Source organism: Cololabis saira, chromosome 19, assembly GCF_033807715.1.
Source record: "Cololabis saira isolate AMF1-May2022 chromosome 19, fColSai1.1, whole genome shotgun sequence".
Lineage (NCBI taxonomy): Eukaryota > Metazoa > Chordata > Actinopteri > Beloniformes > Belonidae > Cololabis > Cololabis saira.
Window position 1 is genome coordinate 7,298,966 of NC_084605.1, and position 17,829 is coordinate 7,316,794.

Genomic DNA, 17,829 nt, shown 5'->3' on the forward strand with positions numbered 1-17,829 from the left:
AACGTGGTGTTACGTGGCTTTTCCCTGTCAACCAACAACTGTGGATCTCTGATTGGGACTTTGTCACCGTCTACAATTGAATTGGAGAGATTTGCACCAATACTCAGTTGAATTCTTATCTGGGATAATTTAAAAATCGATCCTGCTTTGTCATTGCCGAATTTTTACAGGAGAACATAAACTACTACAGAAATAAAACCTCAGTTTTTTTGTCTTTTAGTTGCAACTGTTTATTCGTGTTTGCAGTGAAAGAAGAAAAAAAGCTTTCTTAATCCCCACAGAGAAGTTAATAATCAGAAATGGGTAAGATGAGTCTGACCAGCTGAATGGTCAACATTCAACCGAACCAATCACAACACAGAGGGGGGGTGGGCTTTACAAATGGAAGAGTTGGGGACTTCCTCATTCCTGCAATGGACACTCAAAACAGCTGGGTTTTTTCTGCTGGATTGAGAAATGAGCTCCAGATGACTCGTCTTCACTTGGCAACCAAGTCTGTTTTCTCTACAACACAGGGCTGTGTGGTTATCTTTTTCACAAACTCTCCAGTGACTTTGTAGTTTTTGTTTTATGTTTAATCACTTGTAATCTATTGATTATGTTGAATCTGGAACTTCAGATACTATGAAGGGCTTAAGTCTAGTCTGGTTTGTGTTGTCTTCAGTGCGACACGGGGCATTTCAAAAGCAGAGAAACCTCCAAGCACGTTCTACAGCCTGCGCAGTGGCGTCAATTCAGTCAAAGCTAAGGTATGGCAAGGTTACGAGTCACAGAACTTAACTAGAGTATCAATCAACACGTCCACCAAATACTCATCACAGAAGTCTGATATGTAGCTGATCTGTGTGGTCAAGAAAATTGAAACTTTTCCAAATGCAGTCTCGCTCACTGCGAAAACTTAAAATCTTACCAGGAATATTTGTCTTATTTCTAGTTAGAATGTCTCATTTTTGGTCAAAAAATCTCATTACACTTAAAACAAGAGTCATTACCAGAAAAAAAACTTGTTATTTGACAATTTTCACCTGTTTCAAGTACATTTTCACTTGAAATAAGTAGAAAAATCTGCCAGTGGGACAAGATTTATCTTCTCATTACAAGCAAAACAATCTTGTTCCATTGGCAGATTTTTCTACTTATTTTAAGTGAAAATCTACTTGACACAGGTGAAAATGGTTGTTTTTGAGTCTTGTCTTAAATGTAATGAGATTTTTTTTTTACAAAAAATTTGACATTTTAACTAGAAATAAGACAAATATTCTTGTTAAGATTTTGAGTTTTTGCAGTGTAAAATAACTAGTGAAATCATGTTGTTCTGATTTGCATTTGTAGTTATTCTATATGTATTAAGTAATATAATAATCAATACAAAGAGACACAGAATAATTCCATAAATGTATTTAAAAAAACAAACAACCCTTGAAGCCAAGGTGTGGCGGCTGCCGTACCTTCATACCCAATTGACGCCCCTGAGCCTGCGCGACCCGGGCTTTACTGTTGGTCAGACAAACCTGCACCTCTTTGATTTCCATAAACCTTTTAAACAACTAGCATAATGTTCGTAGCTTCTTCGGTTTCACTGACAATCACATTCTTGACCACGATATCATAGGCAACTTGTTTCGTTCTCCCACACTCACTTCCCTCGCAACCATGCGGCGTCCTTTCTCCGAAGAGGGCTTTAGCCTTCTGCCTCATAAGCTGACACTTCTCACAATTACCGCAAGCAAAAGGTTGCTTTCCTTTATGGCTCTTCAAGTGCAACTGGAGATCTGCGTGGCTGTTGAATATTTGACTACATTTATCACAGGCAGGCGGTTTCTTTGCCATGTGGGAGATGGCGTGCACCTGGAGGTCCGTTTTTGACCGAAAACATTCTCCACATTCTTCACAGGTGATCTTCTTCCCGTCGGCCGTGAAACCCCACCGTCCGCGCTTTTTCTTAGGTGGTTCTTCCACAAATTCTGTGGGGTCTGGTACCAGTCCTGAGTGGGCTTTCACGTGCAACGTTAACGACTGTTCTAGGATAAACCTTTCGCCACACTGTTCACATTCGAACGGTTTCTCACCTGTGTGGAGCAACATGTGCTTTTCCAGAGTGATCAACTTTTTAAATCTCACCCAACAAACACCACAAGGGAACGCGTGGGAACGCATGTGCAGCCTGAGAGCCTGCATCCTCGGAAACTCTTCATCACACACGGGGCACTTGAAAGACTTTGTACATCCTCCATGGCGTGTTACATCCAACTCACTTCCGTGCTTCTCCTGCGGCGTGTTCTCACTTTGCTCAGCGGCAGGTTCAGATTCTGAAGAATTCTGGCCACGGACCGCGGCCTCAGAAGAATCAGAAGTATTTTCAGCCAAATTTAGCTGTGATTTGTTTTTTGGGACTGGGTTCCTGGTTGGTTCTGGTCTTAGACTGTCCTCACAATCAGCTGTACTCGTAGTTGGAAGCTCTGCATCGCTGTTTTCTTTCTGTTTGATTTCCTGAATTTGTAAAGAATTAGGTTTTCCTTCATTTCCGTCACTCATTTGCTGTAAATAACTGTTTGGATCTGGGTTCCAGCTTGGTTCTGGTCCTACACTGTCCTTGAAACCCGTTTCTGGTTTAATATGTTCAGCTGTACAGACGGTCGGAGGCTTCATCTCTATGACGTCCTCTATTTCGATTTCATAAAGTTGTGAAGGCTGACATTTTTCATCACTAATTTGATGTAAGTCACCATTTGGATCTGGGTTCCGTCCTGGTTCTGGTCTTACACTGTTCATGATACTGGTTCCTGTTTGAATACCTTCAGCTGTATAGAAGGTGGGAGGCCCCATCTCCGTGACATCCTCTATTTTGATTTCGTAAAGTTGTGGGGACTGAGGTGTTACTTCATTTTCATCAGCCTTTTGTTGTGAATCACCGTTTAGATCTGGGTTCCAGCCTGGTTCTGGTCCTTCAGCAATCTTGTAATCAAATAAAGTAGTAGATGGAAGCTCTGCCTCCATGTTCTCTTCCTTTTTGATTTCATGAAGTTTTAAAAACTGGGGGTTTTCTTCGTTTTCACCTTTAATTTGCTGTAATTCATGGTTTGGATCTGAGTTCCATCCAGGTTCTAGTCCTACACTGTCCTTGAAACCCGTTTCTGTTTTCATATGTTCATCTGAACTGTAAGTGGGAGGTTTTGTCTCCGTGACATCTTCCATTTTGTGCTGATGAAGCTGTGAGAACTGAGGTATCTCTTCATCATCTTCACTCTTCACAGTAACTTTAGTCAGAGAAAAGCCGCCAACTCCCATCTCCTCCTGTTCTCCGTCCTGACCCGCCCACACTTGCTCCTGCTCCTCCTCCTTTATTTGGACGGGCTCTGGGAACGGCTGACCCAGACTGGCGATCTGGAGAACTTCTTCTTTGACCAACAACTGCTGGACGTCTCCAGGTAAAACTGAAAAAAAAAAAAAAGATATAAAGATGAGTTCAGATGTATTCACCTGTTTTCTGCTTTACAAGTTTGTTGCAGCTTCGAGGTCTTTTATCATTGTGTATTTTTTGGGGGGATACGAATGACCAATGTGCCAAACGAACGCAGGATACACGTGATAATCATGATGCAAACACTCACGCGTTGTGGACTGCAAGGATATTTACGACTTTACTTTGCTCTGGGAGTGAAATGTTTAGTCGCTCCCAGAGGTGTCAAGTAACAAAGTACAAATACTTTGTTACCTTACTTAAGTAGAAATTTTGGTTATCTATACTTCACTGGAGTAATTATTTTTCAGACGACTTTTTACTTTTACTCCTTACATTTTCACGCAATTATCTGTACTTTTTACTCCTTACATTTTAAAAACAGCCTTGTTACTCTATTTCATTTCGGCCTTTAAAAAAAAACTATCCAGTTAAATTGCTCCATCCGGATAGAGTGAATTTGGTTGTGGTTGTTTCAGATGTTCTTGTCCAGTTTTGTTCTTACATCCGTTCCCTCAGATTCCTGCAACTAAACTTGGATGTACATTCCAATAAAGGTTAGGATAAATGATAACATGCCTCTGAAGCTTTTGCACCATTACAATACTTATAGGAACTAGTCATCATATCTCCTGCTCTCTGAAACACATGTTAATGCTCAATAGTACACATATATGCTTCTTTAATATATTTACATTATACTAAGATGCATTCATTTTCAATGGCTTTTGTCCTTAATGGCTTTTTTCCCCCTTACATTACTTTTACTTTTATACTTTAAGTAGTTTTGAAACCAGTACTTTTATACTTTTACTTGAGTAAAAAACTTGAGTTGATACTTCAACTTCTACAGGAGTATTTTTAAACTCTAGTATCTATACTTCTACCTGAGTAATGAATGTGAATACTTTTGACACCTCTGGTCGCTCCTCAACCTTCTTTAGTGATAGTGTAATAAATAATAGTAAATAAAGCCTTTTACAGCTTTGTAGGTAACAATGACTGACACGGAAGCAGAGCTCTGCATCACTGTCGTCAACCCTGAATCTAAGACTGATTTAAGTTCTGCGTAGCATCTACACACCGCCTATACCGTGTGTGCCGTTTATACTTCTGCGTTATCATTTGCGTTGCTCCGTAATTACACCACCAACCGCTAGTTGGCAGCGGAGGTTCCTTTCCTGCAGCACCGTTGCTGCAGGAGTTCCCTCTTGCTTAGTTCCTCTGTGCAGCTCAGACACAGCAACGGAAAAAATAAATACAATTTACGCCAGTCGGAGCTGATAAATGTCCAGCATCAGTCATTTTCACAGATGTTGGAGCAAACTGACGAAGAAGAAATCGTGGTGGGAAATTCAAAACCAAGAATAACAAATCCACCAGTCCGTGTCTGTGTGAGTTACTTGACCTCCTGGTTAAAAAGTTCAACTTTCAAGTAAAAATAAACACAAGATTCAAATTGAAACATTTTGAGGGATTTCAAGTGAAGATGCTAGATAATAGCCGTCGGATCAGTCTGGTTATTTTTCTCGGTTCCAGCAGATGACAACACAGCTGCGTTTCCAAATCACGTTCAAGTAAACAACCAATAAAATAATGGAATTAACGGGGTTTCATGTTGACTCTTTTTACAACATTTTGTTGAGATATGCACTTTATTAACTTTGCTGGACATAGATCAACGCATTTATTACATATTTGAAAAAAAAAAAAGTAATCTTTTCAGCCTTTATTGTGTCATCCTCACGTGGTGACGGTTGAATAATTGTATGCGTGGCTTTTTTAAATACTAATTTTGTACATAAACAAGTCATTATCTTTTTCTTAAGGTATGCAGTTTTGTTTGAGATGTCATTAGATTTTTTTGAATTCAGATGTAGAATCTTTTGATTATGAGTTTTTCTTTCCTGTTGTGTTGTTGTTGTTTTTCCCATGTAAAAACCACTTGATTATGTTTGATGTGAACCATCCCAACTTTGTCCAAAAGTTGTTTTACACACACAAAAAAAGTAAAAGAATATTTGAAGATCCAGGACTGCTGTTTGCTTTTATACTTTGGTCAGGGCGACTAAAATATTAGTTTTCCCATCACTAGATGTTTCACTCTCTGCAGCAGTTACAAAGATTATATTCAATATAAAAGTATGAACGTATCATTATCAGCCATGCAGAAGTAGTAAATAATCTTTTATTGGTACTGATGTCAATTTTGAATATTGTTCATGTCACATCTGGGGTAAGGTGTGGACCCAAACGCAGGAGAGCAGGAGGCAGGAGGCAGGAGTTCAACGAAAAAAGGGTTTATTTAACAAAAAACCAAACTAAAAGCGCTGCAGGGCAGGATGCAAAACAAGAACGTGGCTACAAAAACCTGACGAGGAAAACATGGAGGTAGAAACAGTACGGTCCGACAGGGAACAAGGGGATGACAAGACCAGATATACTCAGGGGATAACGAGACATGACGAGACACAGGTGCAGACAATCAGGGCAGATGGGACACAGGTGGGGCAAAACAGAAACTCAAAGACTGGGGGGGAAGAGTCAAACCCTGACAGTTCATCCCTAATTTCCAGCCCCCGTGCAAACGTTGATTAACTGAGTTAGAACAAACTTGATTGATGCACGAATGTGTCCCTTACTGAAATGTTTCTGGTCTGGAGGCTGCAGAGACGCGGCTGCTGCTGGTGTGGAGGCCACACCGAGTCCTGGGGCTTCATGTGGCTGAAGGCTCCTTGGTTGAGACATCCCTGCTCTACTAAAAAAATATGTACTGTTAACTAGCCGCTTATTCTTTATTGCTAAAGTATTTAGTGTTAATCACATACCTTTCTCAACGGTGGACAAAGTCAGAGCTGCGACTCTCCCCTGGAGGTGATGCAGAAACACTTGAAAAAAAACAGCAACATAAAGAAATTTAGCGCTATATGTCACATACTTGCATCAACTCACCTGGAAAATAACTCAGAAAATAACTAAAAATAGAGCATGATGTTGGACACTGATAGATGAAACCTAGAAAATATACAGGATGTAGAAGCAAAGGTAAGAGCTGAGTAAATTATAAACATTAATTATTGTACCACATCGCGACACAAAACGCTGTTTCAAAACAAGACCGAACTGCATTCAACCGAGTGTTTCATCTCCACATCAGAAGAGATCTCCATCTGCATCACTCCAACGTAAATGTTGGAAATAATATTTGTTTTAGACTTTTCTCATAACTCCTAATAATTTTACTCCTACACATGTGGGTGTATTATTAAAAGTACAACAAGTGCTCTGCAGAGGGAGATTCACTTGCACAAGTGCAGCAACTGGCAGTAGGGATGGTAATCTTTAGGTTTTTATTAATACCCATACTGCCTATTAATAACAATATTTACTGATACTCTTATTAATATTCATTTTTATAATTTGGATTAAAAGTTAAAACAGTACATCGTAAAAAACTTAAATGACTTACTTACTTACATTAAAACAAAAGGAGGGAGTTGATGTAACAGATTAGCCTATATAAACTATATAAACTGCATTCAGGATTTGTTCCAAATAAAAGAAACCCGCTATGACCTGAGGGGGAAACTCATGTTTGAGATGACGACAGCAAGAACTAATTAAAAAGAGATGTACATCAATTAAGGCAAGAGAAATATGGAATAGTTGTGACAACGAACTAAAAATGTGCAGTTCTATCTACAAGTTAAAGAAAATGTTTAAAGAAAATATTGTAAATAAACATAAAACACTATAGCTATAAAGTATATTATAAAAAACATTCTAGAATGTGAAACGTCAATTTTATATTTTGTCTTATTTATTTTTTGCCTTCTTTATGCATTGTTTGTTTCCACGGATTAATGCTAATGTTTCTGATTTAAGCTGATCACAAGAGAAAAAGGGTAGAAGCTACGGCTTCAGCTACACCTTTTAGGCAAAATGTTTGTTTTACTTTTTTCATTTTGATTTGTAAAACAACTTGTACAATGACCGAAATAAAGACAATTCAACATTCAACATATATTAGTTCACTATAACAAGTGTTTTCTTTACCTGTGCAGAAACCTTTGTTTTAGTATTTGGTGTCCTATTTTTTTCAGAATCAGCTTTATTGGCCAAGTTTGAACATTGCCCGAAAAGGAATTTGACTCCGGTTATTTCGCTCACTGTACCCAGATTTCAAAAATAGCAAACAGTAAACAAATGTGGCACTTATTAACATATATACAATTAAAAAACTGAAAGGTGCAGCAGTATGAGGTAGACATGGTAATGACCTTTCTTAGTAACATATATACAATTTTTAAAAAGTGAAAGGTGCAGCAGAATGAGGTAGATATTATTATTGGAAGGTGCATTGTTACAGCATATGATAGTGTTATTATAAATTACTGTTGTTATTATTGTTATTATTATCACTGCTTTCATTGAAGAACTTTCAACTTTCTTTTTTTATTTCTAACAAAACTAAACCTAAATCTGTATCTGGAGTGCGTATTTGAATCTTTGAGCTGTTCACACATAAGGATCTAATATCTCAACTCCAGCCTGCAGATTTACCAGCAGCGTGTCTGCAGCTCTGCATAGAATAGAATAAAGAATAGAATAGAATAGAATAGAATAGACAAAATACTAATTCATATAATACTAGACGGATTAATCATCTTCATCTTCCTTTTTATAAAACTAAACACGGCCAGTTTTCGCGGTGTAGATATGGAACTCCAAATCTCACATTATCAAAAGCTCTGCTTCTCTAGTTATTTTTAAAAGAAATGTATCATCTCATTTAATTCACATTTAAAAAATGTTTTCTTTGTTGATTTTTTTTTTTTTTTTTTTTTTTTGTGTTGATGATCTGTAATTATGTAGTCTAACTTTCTTTGTTTTTTTTTTATAGTCTTCATCTTGTTGTGTTTTTGTTTTTTGATTTTTTGTAATTACTGTTTTACTTCCCAAATTGAGGGGAGGTCCGCTGCATAAGCCTGTTGGCTTTTGACCTCTCCTGTTACATTTGTTTTACTATTTTGATTGCAAGTGTTACTTCTATTGTGTGCAAACTAATACAAATGTAATAAAATTAAAATAAAAAAATAGACTTTATTGGCCAAGTATGAACATGCCAGACAGGGAATGTGTCTTGTCTGAAAGAACCTGAACTTTGCAGCAGAGAAACTGCCCCATTTAAATCAGCAACCCATATATATATATATATATATATATATATATATATATATATATATATATATATATATATATATATATATATATATATATATATATATATATATATATATATATATATATATATATATATATATATATATATATATATATATATATATATATTATATTATATATATAATATATATAATAAAAGAGCCACGAGGTTCCAGATCTGAGGACAAAACACCTCCAGACCTCCTGCCATCAGCTGGACTCATGTACTAATAAATGAGTAAATGAGGTTAAATTACCTGTTTGAGGCAAAAAAAAACGTGTTCCTCGTCAGAGATTTCCACTGGGAGGAAAACAAAACACAACCTTTATCCTTCTCGTCTTTTCTGGTTTAGTTTCGCGTCTTAATACACGAATATCCGACTCTTTCTTTTATTCCTCTTCTTCGGCTACGATGCCTTACATTTGTATTATTTTGGTTGCTCACAGCGAAACCCCTCGGCCCTACAAATAAAACAAACGCTGCAAAGACTACAATTCCGCTCGTTTTTTTACCCCCTGCAACAACGTCCAGCCGATAAAAGGTTCCTACCTTTGGCGGTGGCGAAGCGAGAGCAAGGGTGGGAGCTCTTTACAATAAATACATAAACAACTTCTTTAAAATTAGTACTTCATTTCATTTTCTCCATGTTATACCTTTTAACCACATCCTCTGAATAAATACTTACATTTCTGGGGCTCTGATGGTTTGGTCCGCCTGAATGAATAATAATTTAACTCTGGCTTCCTGTCCCTTTCAAGATCAATTTTTACGATTTTATTGCTTCTTTTTAAATGTTTCAGAGGGACCACCATAGTGAAGTCACTATTTTTTTCTTTAGTTCCTGCGCCAACTGAGCAAAATACATTTTTAATTATTTACTTCAAAAATATATATGCCTTTTTTAACTATATTTTATTGTTCTTGGTTTTGTTATGTTGACATTATTTTATCTGTACAGTTTGTACAGGAGTTTTTTCAACAGCTTTAAACATAATAATAATAATAAATGAATAAACTCAAAGAAGTCCTCTGTTCCCAGGTGTATGTGGACAGATGTTTAAGAAGGGATTCTACACAGCTGTCAAATTCACCTTGTAAAAACTTTTTTGAGATCTTTGTAATCTCTCAAATTCAGACGGTGTGTCTATAATGGACCGGAGGAAAACAAAAACAAGACTTGGTGGAAAAACAGAAACGAGTGATCTGCAGATTAGTAGTGGTGCAGGGAGGTGTGAATGTTGGCTGTGGGGTAAAAGCAGTACTCGAGTCGTAAAAAAAAAATCAGGGAGGATGGTGGATTTTATCATATGGGGACAGATAATTTGTGCTTATTACAAATAATATAATATATTACAAATAATAGCAGTGACCAAAACACCTGCAGAAATACTGCAGGAATGACATAGCAGCAGTTAAATGCAGCCTTCTGTAAGCTTTAAATATCCACTGGGCTTACATCAAATACATCAAAACACAACAATAAAAAACAGTTTTCTGAACTTATCAATATGACTCTGTCCTTCACAGGATAAGTAAAATGGATCACTGCAAAAACTCAAAATCTTGACAAGAATATTTGTCTTATTTCTAGTTAAAATGTCTCATTTTAATATAAAAATCTCATTACACTTAAAACAAGACTCATCACTGGAAAAAACAACAATTTTCACCTGTTTCAAGTAGATTTTCACTTAAAATAAGTAGAAAAATCTGCCAGCGGAACAAGATTATTTTGCTAGTAATGAGAAGATAAATCTTGTCCCAATGGCAGATTTTTCTACTTATTTCAAGTGAAAATTTACTTGAAACAGGTGAAAATTGTCAAATAAGTTATTTTTCTGATGTTATTTTTCTGGTGATGACTCCAAATGTTGAAATAGCAGTAAAACCACATTCATTGATGAAATGACATAAGAGATGGAAAGGGTGGATGGCAGTTTTACAGGGGGGATGATTTGGACCGTTTTTATTTCAGGGGGGATGCCATCCGCCCTCATCCGCTCTCATCCCCCCTCAACTCGAGTACTGGGTAAAAGCAACACACAAGTAGTCTATTTATCTACTGTCAGCATTTCGTGTGTTTCCTGTGTTTTGTTGTGAATAAAATATGATTTTATGAGACTTTCAAATCGTTGCATTTTGTTGTATTTACATTTTACACGGTTGTTGGGCCTCAAACATCAAGTTGGCCAACAGCAAAGCCTGACCGCATGGTCTGATACAAAGAAGCTCCAAAATGACTCAAAACCCCAGCAGGCTTTGCACCGTTTACCCTTGATAAGGTGATAAGGCATTACGGTAACCCCCATACGGGTCTTCCAACCTGGAAACTAACAGGGGGTCCCTGCTGCTGTGCAGCTCCTCAGGCCCTCCTCCACTGGCTCTCCGTCTCTCACTACGTCCTCACACACTGGCTTTTCTTTGCAGAACATTTCCCCCTTTTATTAAACTATGTGTGTAAAACCAAAAACTACGGAGCCCCTCTGGTGACATTTGAAAAAAATAAAATAATGCGTGCCCACGCATTAATAACTCGTGGCAGCGAGATAATCAATGCGTGGCCACGAGTTATTAATGGGTGGCCACGCATTATTTTATTTTTTTCAAATGTCACATGTTATTACAATACGGAGCCCCTCTGGTGACATTTGAAACAAATAAAATAATGCGTGGCCACGCATTAATAACTCGTGGCCAGGAGATAATCAATGCGTGGCCATGCATTATGTATCTCGTGCCCACGCATTATTTTACTCGTGGATGGCATTATAACCTACTGTCTGGACTTCGTGGATGCAACTTCCTTGGTGGGATGGTTATTCATCATTATTAACGGTAATTATAGTCTATTTATATTAAAGAGCAAAAGTATTGTCATGGCGAGTGTAGTAATAACATGTGACATTTGAAAAAAATAAAATAATGCGTGGCCAGTGCCACGCATTAATAACTCGTGGCCACGCATTAATAACTCGTGGCCACGAGTTATTAATGCGTAGCCACGCATTATTTTTTTTTTTTTCAAATGTCACCAGAAGGGCTCCGTAAAAAACAACTGGAAATGTTGTTGTGTGGTTGTTTTTGATAGCGTTTAAACATACAGAAAACGTTAGCGCCACTTTTCCACAATTCAAAGGCCAGAATTGTTTGGTATTTACAAAATAATGAAGAGGAGGTGACGCTGTTTTAGAGTAACGTAGTTAGTTACCACAGGAGCCACGATAGACTATCAACAACATGTAACTGGAAAAGCATGAACTTTGACTATGATTAAATCATATTAATACTAGTGTATTTGTTTATAAGCCTCAATGGAAAGGCCACCTGGTGTCTTGGATTAGTGACTACATGACGGGGAGACCACAGTACTGCCTCTCCGAGACCCTGGTCTGCAGCAGCAGCGCTCCACAGGCAGGGGCGCCTCCAAAAATGTTTCATAGGGGGGGCCAGATGGGGCCACTTAAATTCTTGGGGTGGACACCAAAACTAAAATCCGTCATTACAGGACTTTATTATACTGTTGTACGTTTATTGTACTGTTTATTATATGTTGTATGTTGTTGTCATCCCTGTAGTGCACCAGTTAGCCTCTGCCCAACTGGTCCCCTGATGATCCAGGTCCCTGTCAAGGTTGCTTCCCTCCTAAAAGGGGAGTTTTTTCTTGCCACTGTTTGGCTTAAGGGTTTTCTCCCACTAGGGGAGTTTCTACCTGCCATTTTTTTATGTAATAATTGCTCAGGGGTCATGTTCTGGTCTCTGGAAAGACAACTTCTGTTGTTACAGACGCTATATAAATAGAATTGAATGACATACAGATATTGCCGTCCTTTTTTAAATTTTTAAAATTTTATTTTTAAAATTTATTGTTAAACAATAAATGGTAGGTAAAAATAAGACTGAAGTTTCTGAACGACAGCCTTTAATTTGGGAAACTTAATCTGTTTATCAACAACCAGGAAGTATAACTTTTTATGGCATCATTTACCTTTTTAGTACAGATGACATTTGTTTATTTGTTTATTTAAAAGGATCCCCATTAGCTGACGCCAAAACGACAGCTAATCTTCCTGGGGTCCAAACGTTAACATACAAACTCAAACATTACAAAGTCAATTAATAGAAATACAATTCTAAATAGAATCACAAATAACAAATCACAATTAAAAACAAGAAACAACATCATACATATCATGTAAACTATAGTGATGTCAACAAATACATTCTTAGTTTCCGTTTAAAACTAACTTTCTTTTAATGTCACGGATTTCACCTGGAAGACTGTTCCAATGTGCAACTGATCTTTATTATTAAATGTAGCACAGACACTGCTGTTTGAGGAGCTGTGAGACAAAGCAGTAACTAATAAATAACAAAGTAACTTGTATAATTCAGAGCAGTCAGTGTGAAAAAACAAACTGCCTCTTTGGACCACCTATCATCCCTGGAAGGGAATAAAAAATGAGTCAGTTTTCACAACAAGCCGGATCTCTCTCCACCAGGTGGATTCTCATGTGACTCCTCAGCTTCGGCTCCTGGTGGAACATTTTTCCACAGTCGTGACAGCTGAATGATTTGGCTCTGGCGTGGACATCCATGTGCTTTTTCAGAGCTTCTGAACGTGTGAATCCTTTACTGCAGTCCTTACAGACGAACGGCTTCTCTCCGGTGTGGACTCTGACGTGTTCGGTGAGATTTCTCCGCTCGCGAAATCTTTTGCCGCAGTCCTCGCAGCTGAAGGGTTTCTCTCCCGTGTGGACTTTAACGTGCGACTTCAGATTTGAGTTTTGGCAAAATCCTTTCCCGCAGGTGCCACAGACGAACGGCTTCTCGCCCGTGTGCGTCCTCATGTGCGTCTTGAGCTCGTTCGTCCGTGGAAACCGTTTGCCACAAATATGACAGATGAATGGTTTGACTCCACTGTGGACCATCAGGTGCTTTGAGAGAGTCACCTGCACGCTAAATCTCTTCCCACAATAGTCGCAGGCGAAGGGCTTTTCTCCGGTGTGGACTCTCATGTGGGTCTTCAGATGCGTGTTGAGGTTGAATCTTTTTCCACAGTCTTCACAGGCGAAAGGTTTCTCCCCCGTGTGGAGTCTCATGTGAGCGTTGAGGTTCTGGTTTTGGCTGAAGCTTTTACCACAGGTCCCACAGACGAACGGCTTCTCTCCCGTGTGCACTCTCATGTGTTTCTCTAGGTAGTACTTGTATGGAAAATGTTTCCCACAATCAGAGCAGACGAGGGGCTTTTTGGCAGCGCTGCATCCTGCATCGGGGTTCACACCTGCACCAGGTAACATGGTCTGTTCCCAGAAATCATCAGCATTGTTTGCTTCAGGTCCAAAATCTGAAGACCTGCGCCAGTAGTCATCATCACTGACTTCGGTCTCAGAGGAGTCTGAGATCTTTAGAGTGGTATTTTTTTGGAAATAAATATTTAGATCAGGGTTCATTATTGGTTGTGGTCCTCCCCAGTCCTCTCCATGAGTTTCTGTCTTCATCTGCTCGTCTGAGCTGCTGGATGGAGGTGCTTTGTCTGTGCCATCTTCAGTTTTAACCTGATGAAGCTTTGAGGACTGAGGTTCATCTTCCTCATCTTCACTCTTCACAATGACAACAGTGAACGGTAACCTGGTATCAGTGTCCTCAAGCTGGTTAAACCGCTCATCTTCCCGCCCGGTACAGACTTCCTCCTCTTCCTTTTTTATGTGTAGATGATCCAAGTCCTGCTGGTCCCGACTGGAATTCCAGGGAATGTCTTCTTTAGTCACCAACACTTGCATGATGTCCTCAGGTAACTCTGGAAACAAAAAAAAGACACATTTCTATTACATGTAGTTTTCAGTGACATCTTATGCCGCTTTCGCACTAGTACCGCCTTAGCCCGGCGCGGCTCGTCGCGGCTCCACCCGTTTTGTCCCCGTTTGTTTTTCCACAGCCAGGTGAGAAGTGGGCAGGTTGGGGTGAAGCGGCTGTGACGTACTCGATTGCGCAACACCTTTGTTCGTGTCGCCGCTGCTCAGAAATCAGCTGGAGCCGCGAGCGGCTGAGAGTAAAACAGCCCGTCTACATCCCTTTTTTAATTCTCTCCTCAGCCACCAGGTTTATGAACATCTGCACCTCAGAGTTGGATAACCAAACAGACGTTTGCGCTTTATAATAAAAACGCTGCGAGCCGCCAGTCGCCCTCGCGCTGACTCCCGCTTCCTGATTCAAACGTCTGCCGCCCCCTGACCAATCAGCTGCCTGTAATGTGATAACATCGTAAATAGTCCCAGCTCAGCTCGGTTAGAACCTCGCCAGAATGGTTACAGAAAAAGTATCTGCTTGGAGCGGCTCTACCCGACTCAGCCCCTAGTGCAAAAGCGCAAGACGGGGCCGTGGCGGTTAGAACCGAGCTGAGGCGGGACTAGTGCGAAAGGGCCATTACTCTCATCCAAAGACCCTTGGTAAAGATAACTGGTTGCAACGCCAGTATCTGTATCTATAATGTAGTTGGGAATATTTCAAATATCAAATTGTTTTTGAACTTCAGGTGCTCAGTAATGTTTATGTGATCTGTGCGTCATGATTAAAAAGTTGGAAAAGTATGTGAACCCCTTGGGACTGCATAAAGTCACCACAAAATGTGATCTGACTTTCTTCTGAGTCACATCTTAGACAACCTAATTTTGGCAGCAGTGACTTCAACAAGATCTACTGGCCTGCTGGTGTGAGCCTCCGAAATGCACAGATTGTATTTCTTGGGAATACTTGCATGAGTAGTTTTCGCTGAAATCTATGTGCACCAGGCACTCACTGTTCTTCAAGCTCGTCCTGAGCTCTCTGTAGGCATTAAACTGCCATTTAATATTGAAAACATGGCGCCTAAACAGGAGAAGCCTGGAATTCCGTGTTAAGGTCCTGCTCTGTTTTTGTTATCTCCCTTTTCACTGTGACTGTGGACACCTTCTCATCCTTCGTGACCTTCTCTGACATCCACTGAGACAAACCAATGATCTCTTCCCTAGGGGTTTTCAGAGTTGGGTAACAAGTTAGGAGGCATTCACCACACTCACCATAAGCACAAGTCTTGGCTTTCGGGTCACACATGGTTGCTTCAGACATTTCTTCAATGTTTCTTGAGGACAGCAACCCTTGGCTCTGCAAGGCATTAGCCATGAATTGCAAGTTCTCATGTCTTTTGCAGAGACATGTGTCATGGTCAGAGGACGAGGGGGTTACCACCCAAAAGGGTCTGAGACGACAAAAGGTGGTGTATGACACGTCGCCAATGTGCTCAGAGAGAAACTTCCTATGCAAGTTCTTCATTGTATTGGTAAGCAACCTCTTCTGCATCTTTTTCTTCAGTCGCGTGACTGTTTGTTTCCGGCCTGTTGTCATTCGACTGACATCATCTCTGAGAAAGAATGATGTAGTGGTCTTCATAATCTCACTACGAAGTCTACTGCACCTCCTCGCATGGTAGGTTAGATCCTCAGTATACGGATCTCTCTTCTTTGAGTAGCCGAAGGATTCCCTGGCATACTTTTGGAGCTTGTATTTTCTGAGAATGTTTCCACTGAGGACTTTTGTGATTAACTGCTTGTCTCTGTTTGTTTTTGCAGTGCCATATTTTGTTCTAATGTTTTCAATAATTGATTGATTGAAAAGAAGAGCTCTTTTGACGGTGGAATTCACATTTTGACGTCCCAACATCGCCTTGACTCTTGCACGCGGTGATTTCGATGAACTTCCTTCCTTGGCTCTATAGTACCTCTTCTTATATTTTTCAGCTTTGCTCTTAACTTTTTGGATTTGCGCCTCTAATTCTTCAATCCGTTGTTTCAGTTTCTGCTTTGTTCTCCTTCGAATTCTTTCCCCTTGACGCTGTTGCCTGAAACCCAAAATATTGAGGAGGTTAGTTATTAATATGCCTTAAATTATTAAAAATATTATTTTAAATTATTATTAAATTAAATTATTACATTAAATTATTATTAAAATTAATTCATTAATTCTATGTGGATAAACTGAACCACAACATTTTGTGTTGCCTTAACCACATTAACCTGGTGTCCCTATTTTGGGCATGTACTGTAATTATATGTGAAATCTTTCAAAACGCTTCAAAACAGATTCAGACCATTTCAAGATTATTCTATATTTTTAAATGTTCCATAATTAAACAAACAAACAAACAAAAAACTTCAGACTTTACAGAAAATATCCCATCTAAGTTGGGAGTCTTGTAGATTGGATATTTTCGAATACCGTATTTTTTTTTTTTTTTAAATGTGCCGGGCGCCTTAAGAAACGGTGCGCCGTGTCTATTACCTGAATTACGGTAATGTAAGGCCGGCCACCATGTGAATGGTAAAAAGAGAAGGGGGCGGGTGAAGCCCCCGTGAGTTGCGACGTGAATGAGACTCCACTGAGCTGATTAATGCGAAACAGATGATGAAAACGTTTAAGGATTTGCTTGATGTGTAAAGTGAAATAAAATACAATCAAACTAAGTTTTGCTTCCGCTCTATTTAAATAAGCACACTTGTTCTGCAGCGCGCGTGTGTTTTGCATGTCGGGAACCGAGGAAGCACCTGCCGTGGGTTTGCGGGTCCGATCGCCGGTTCCCCGGGGCAGATCCGGCTGAAATTCCGGTGCTCTTTCCCCGGGAGCCCCTACAACAGTGCAGGCGGGCTCCTCCGGTCCCGGCTGGTCGGAACCGTCCACGTTCCCCGGTTAAAACAGCGGCTGGAGCAGCGCGGTGATGGGCGCTGCTGCAGCCGACTTCCTGGTTCCCCAAGCGGGGTCCGATGACCTGGTTCCCGGCCGCTTTGCGAGCAGAGATTTCAGGGGTCTGTCCCAGGTCGGATCAACTTCACCCTGCGAGATTTTCAGGCAAATCTGTCGGTTTGATCTCCGGTAACCAAGATGCAGAGGATGCGCTCAGGAGCCGCCAGGCTCCCGCCGCGGGTTTGCCGGGCCAGGGCGCACCATCCCCGGGGCAGATCCGGCCGAAATGCCGCTGGTCTTTCCCCGGGAGCCCCTGCTCCCATACAGGTGGGTGGCTTCGGTGTCGGCCGGTCCGAACAGGTCACATTCCCGGTTAAAGCCGCTGTGACGCGCGCTGCTGCAACCCGACTTCCAGGTTCCCGAAGCTGGATCA

The 17,829-nt window shown here is 40.0% G+C and overlaps 2 protein-coding genes across 2 annotated transcripts; both read right to left on the minus strand.

Annotated features, from left to right (window-relative positions):
* Positions 1-1,287: 1,287 nt before the first annotated feature.
* Positions 1,288-6,214, minus strand: LOC133419550 (zinc finger protein 768-like). The gene is made up of 2 exons (XM_061708767.1): positions 6,103-6,214; positions 1,288-3,434 (listed from the first exon to the last, which is right to left on the minus strand). Exons 1-2 carry the CDS (start codon positions 6,206-6,208, stop codon positions 1,540-1,542), a joined length of 2,001 nt encoding a protein of 666 aa, XP_061564751.1. The 5' UTR covers positions 6,209-6,214; the 3' UTR covers positions 1,288-1,539.
* A 6,933-nt stretch (positions 6,215-13,147) lies between these two features.
* Positions 13,148-16,560, minus strand: LOC133419551 (zinc finger protein 275-like). Its single transcript, XM_061708768.1, has 2 exons — positions 15,740-16,560; positions 13,148-14,481 (listed from the first exon to the last, which is right to left on the minus strand). Exons 1-2 carry the CDS (start codon positions 16,377-16,379, stop codon positions 13,148-13,150), a joined length of 1,974 nt encoding a protein of 657 aa, XP_061564752.1. The 5' UTR covers positions 16,380-16,560.
* Positions 16,561-17,829: the final 1,269 nt, after the last annotated feature.

What these genes read in the sequence shown, in the direction of transcription:
- LOC133419551 (XM_061708768.1), bottom strand. Translation starts at nt 16,379, where the DNA reads ATGTTGGGACGTCAAAATGTGAATTCCACCGTCAAAAGAGCTCTTCTT. An exon ending in AGCCAAGACTTGTGCTTATG is followed by an intron (nt 14,482 to 15,739) that starts GTGAGTGTGGTG and finishes TTTTGTTTCCAG; the next exon opens with AGTTACCTGAGGACATCATG.
- LOC133419550 (XM_061708767.1), bottom strand. Translation starts at nt 6,208, where the DNA reads ATGTCTCAACCAAGGAGCCTTCAGCCACATGAAGCCCCAGGACTCGGT. An exon ending in TCCAGACCAGAAACATTTCA is followed by an intron (nt 3,435 to 6,102) that starts GTAAGGGACACA and finishes TTTTTTTTTCAG; the next exon opens with TTTTACCTGGAGACGTCCAG.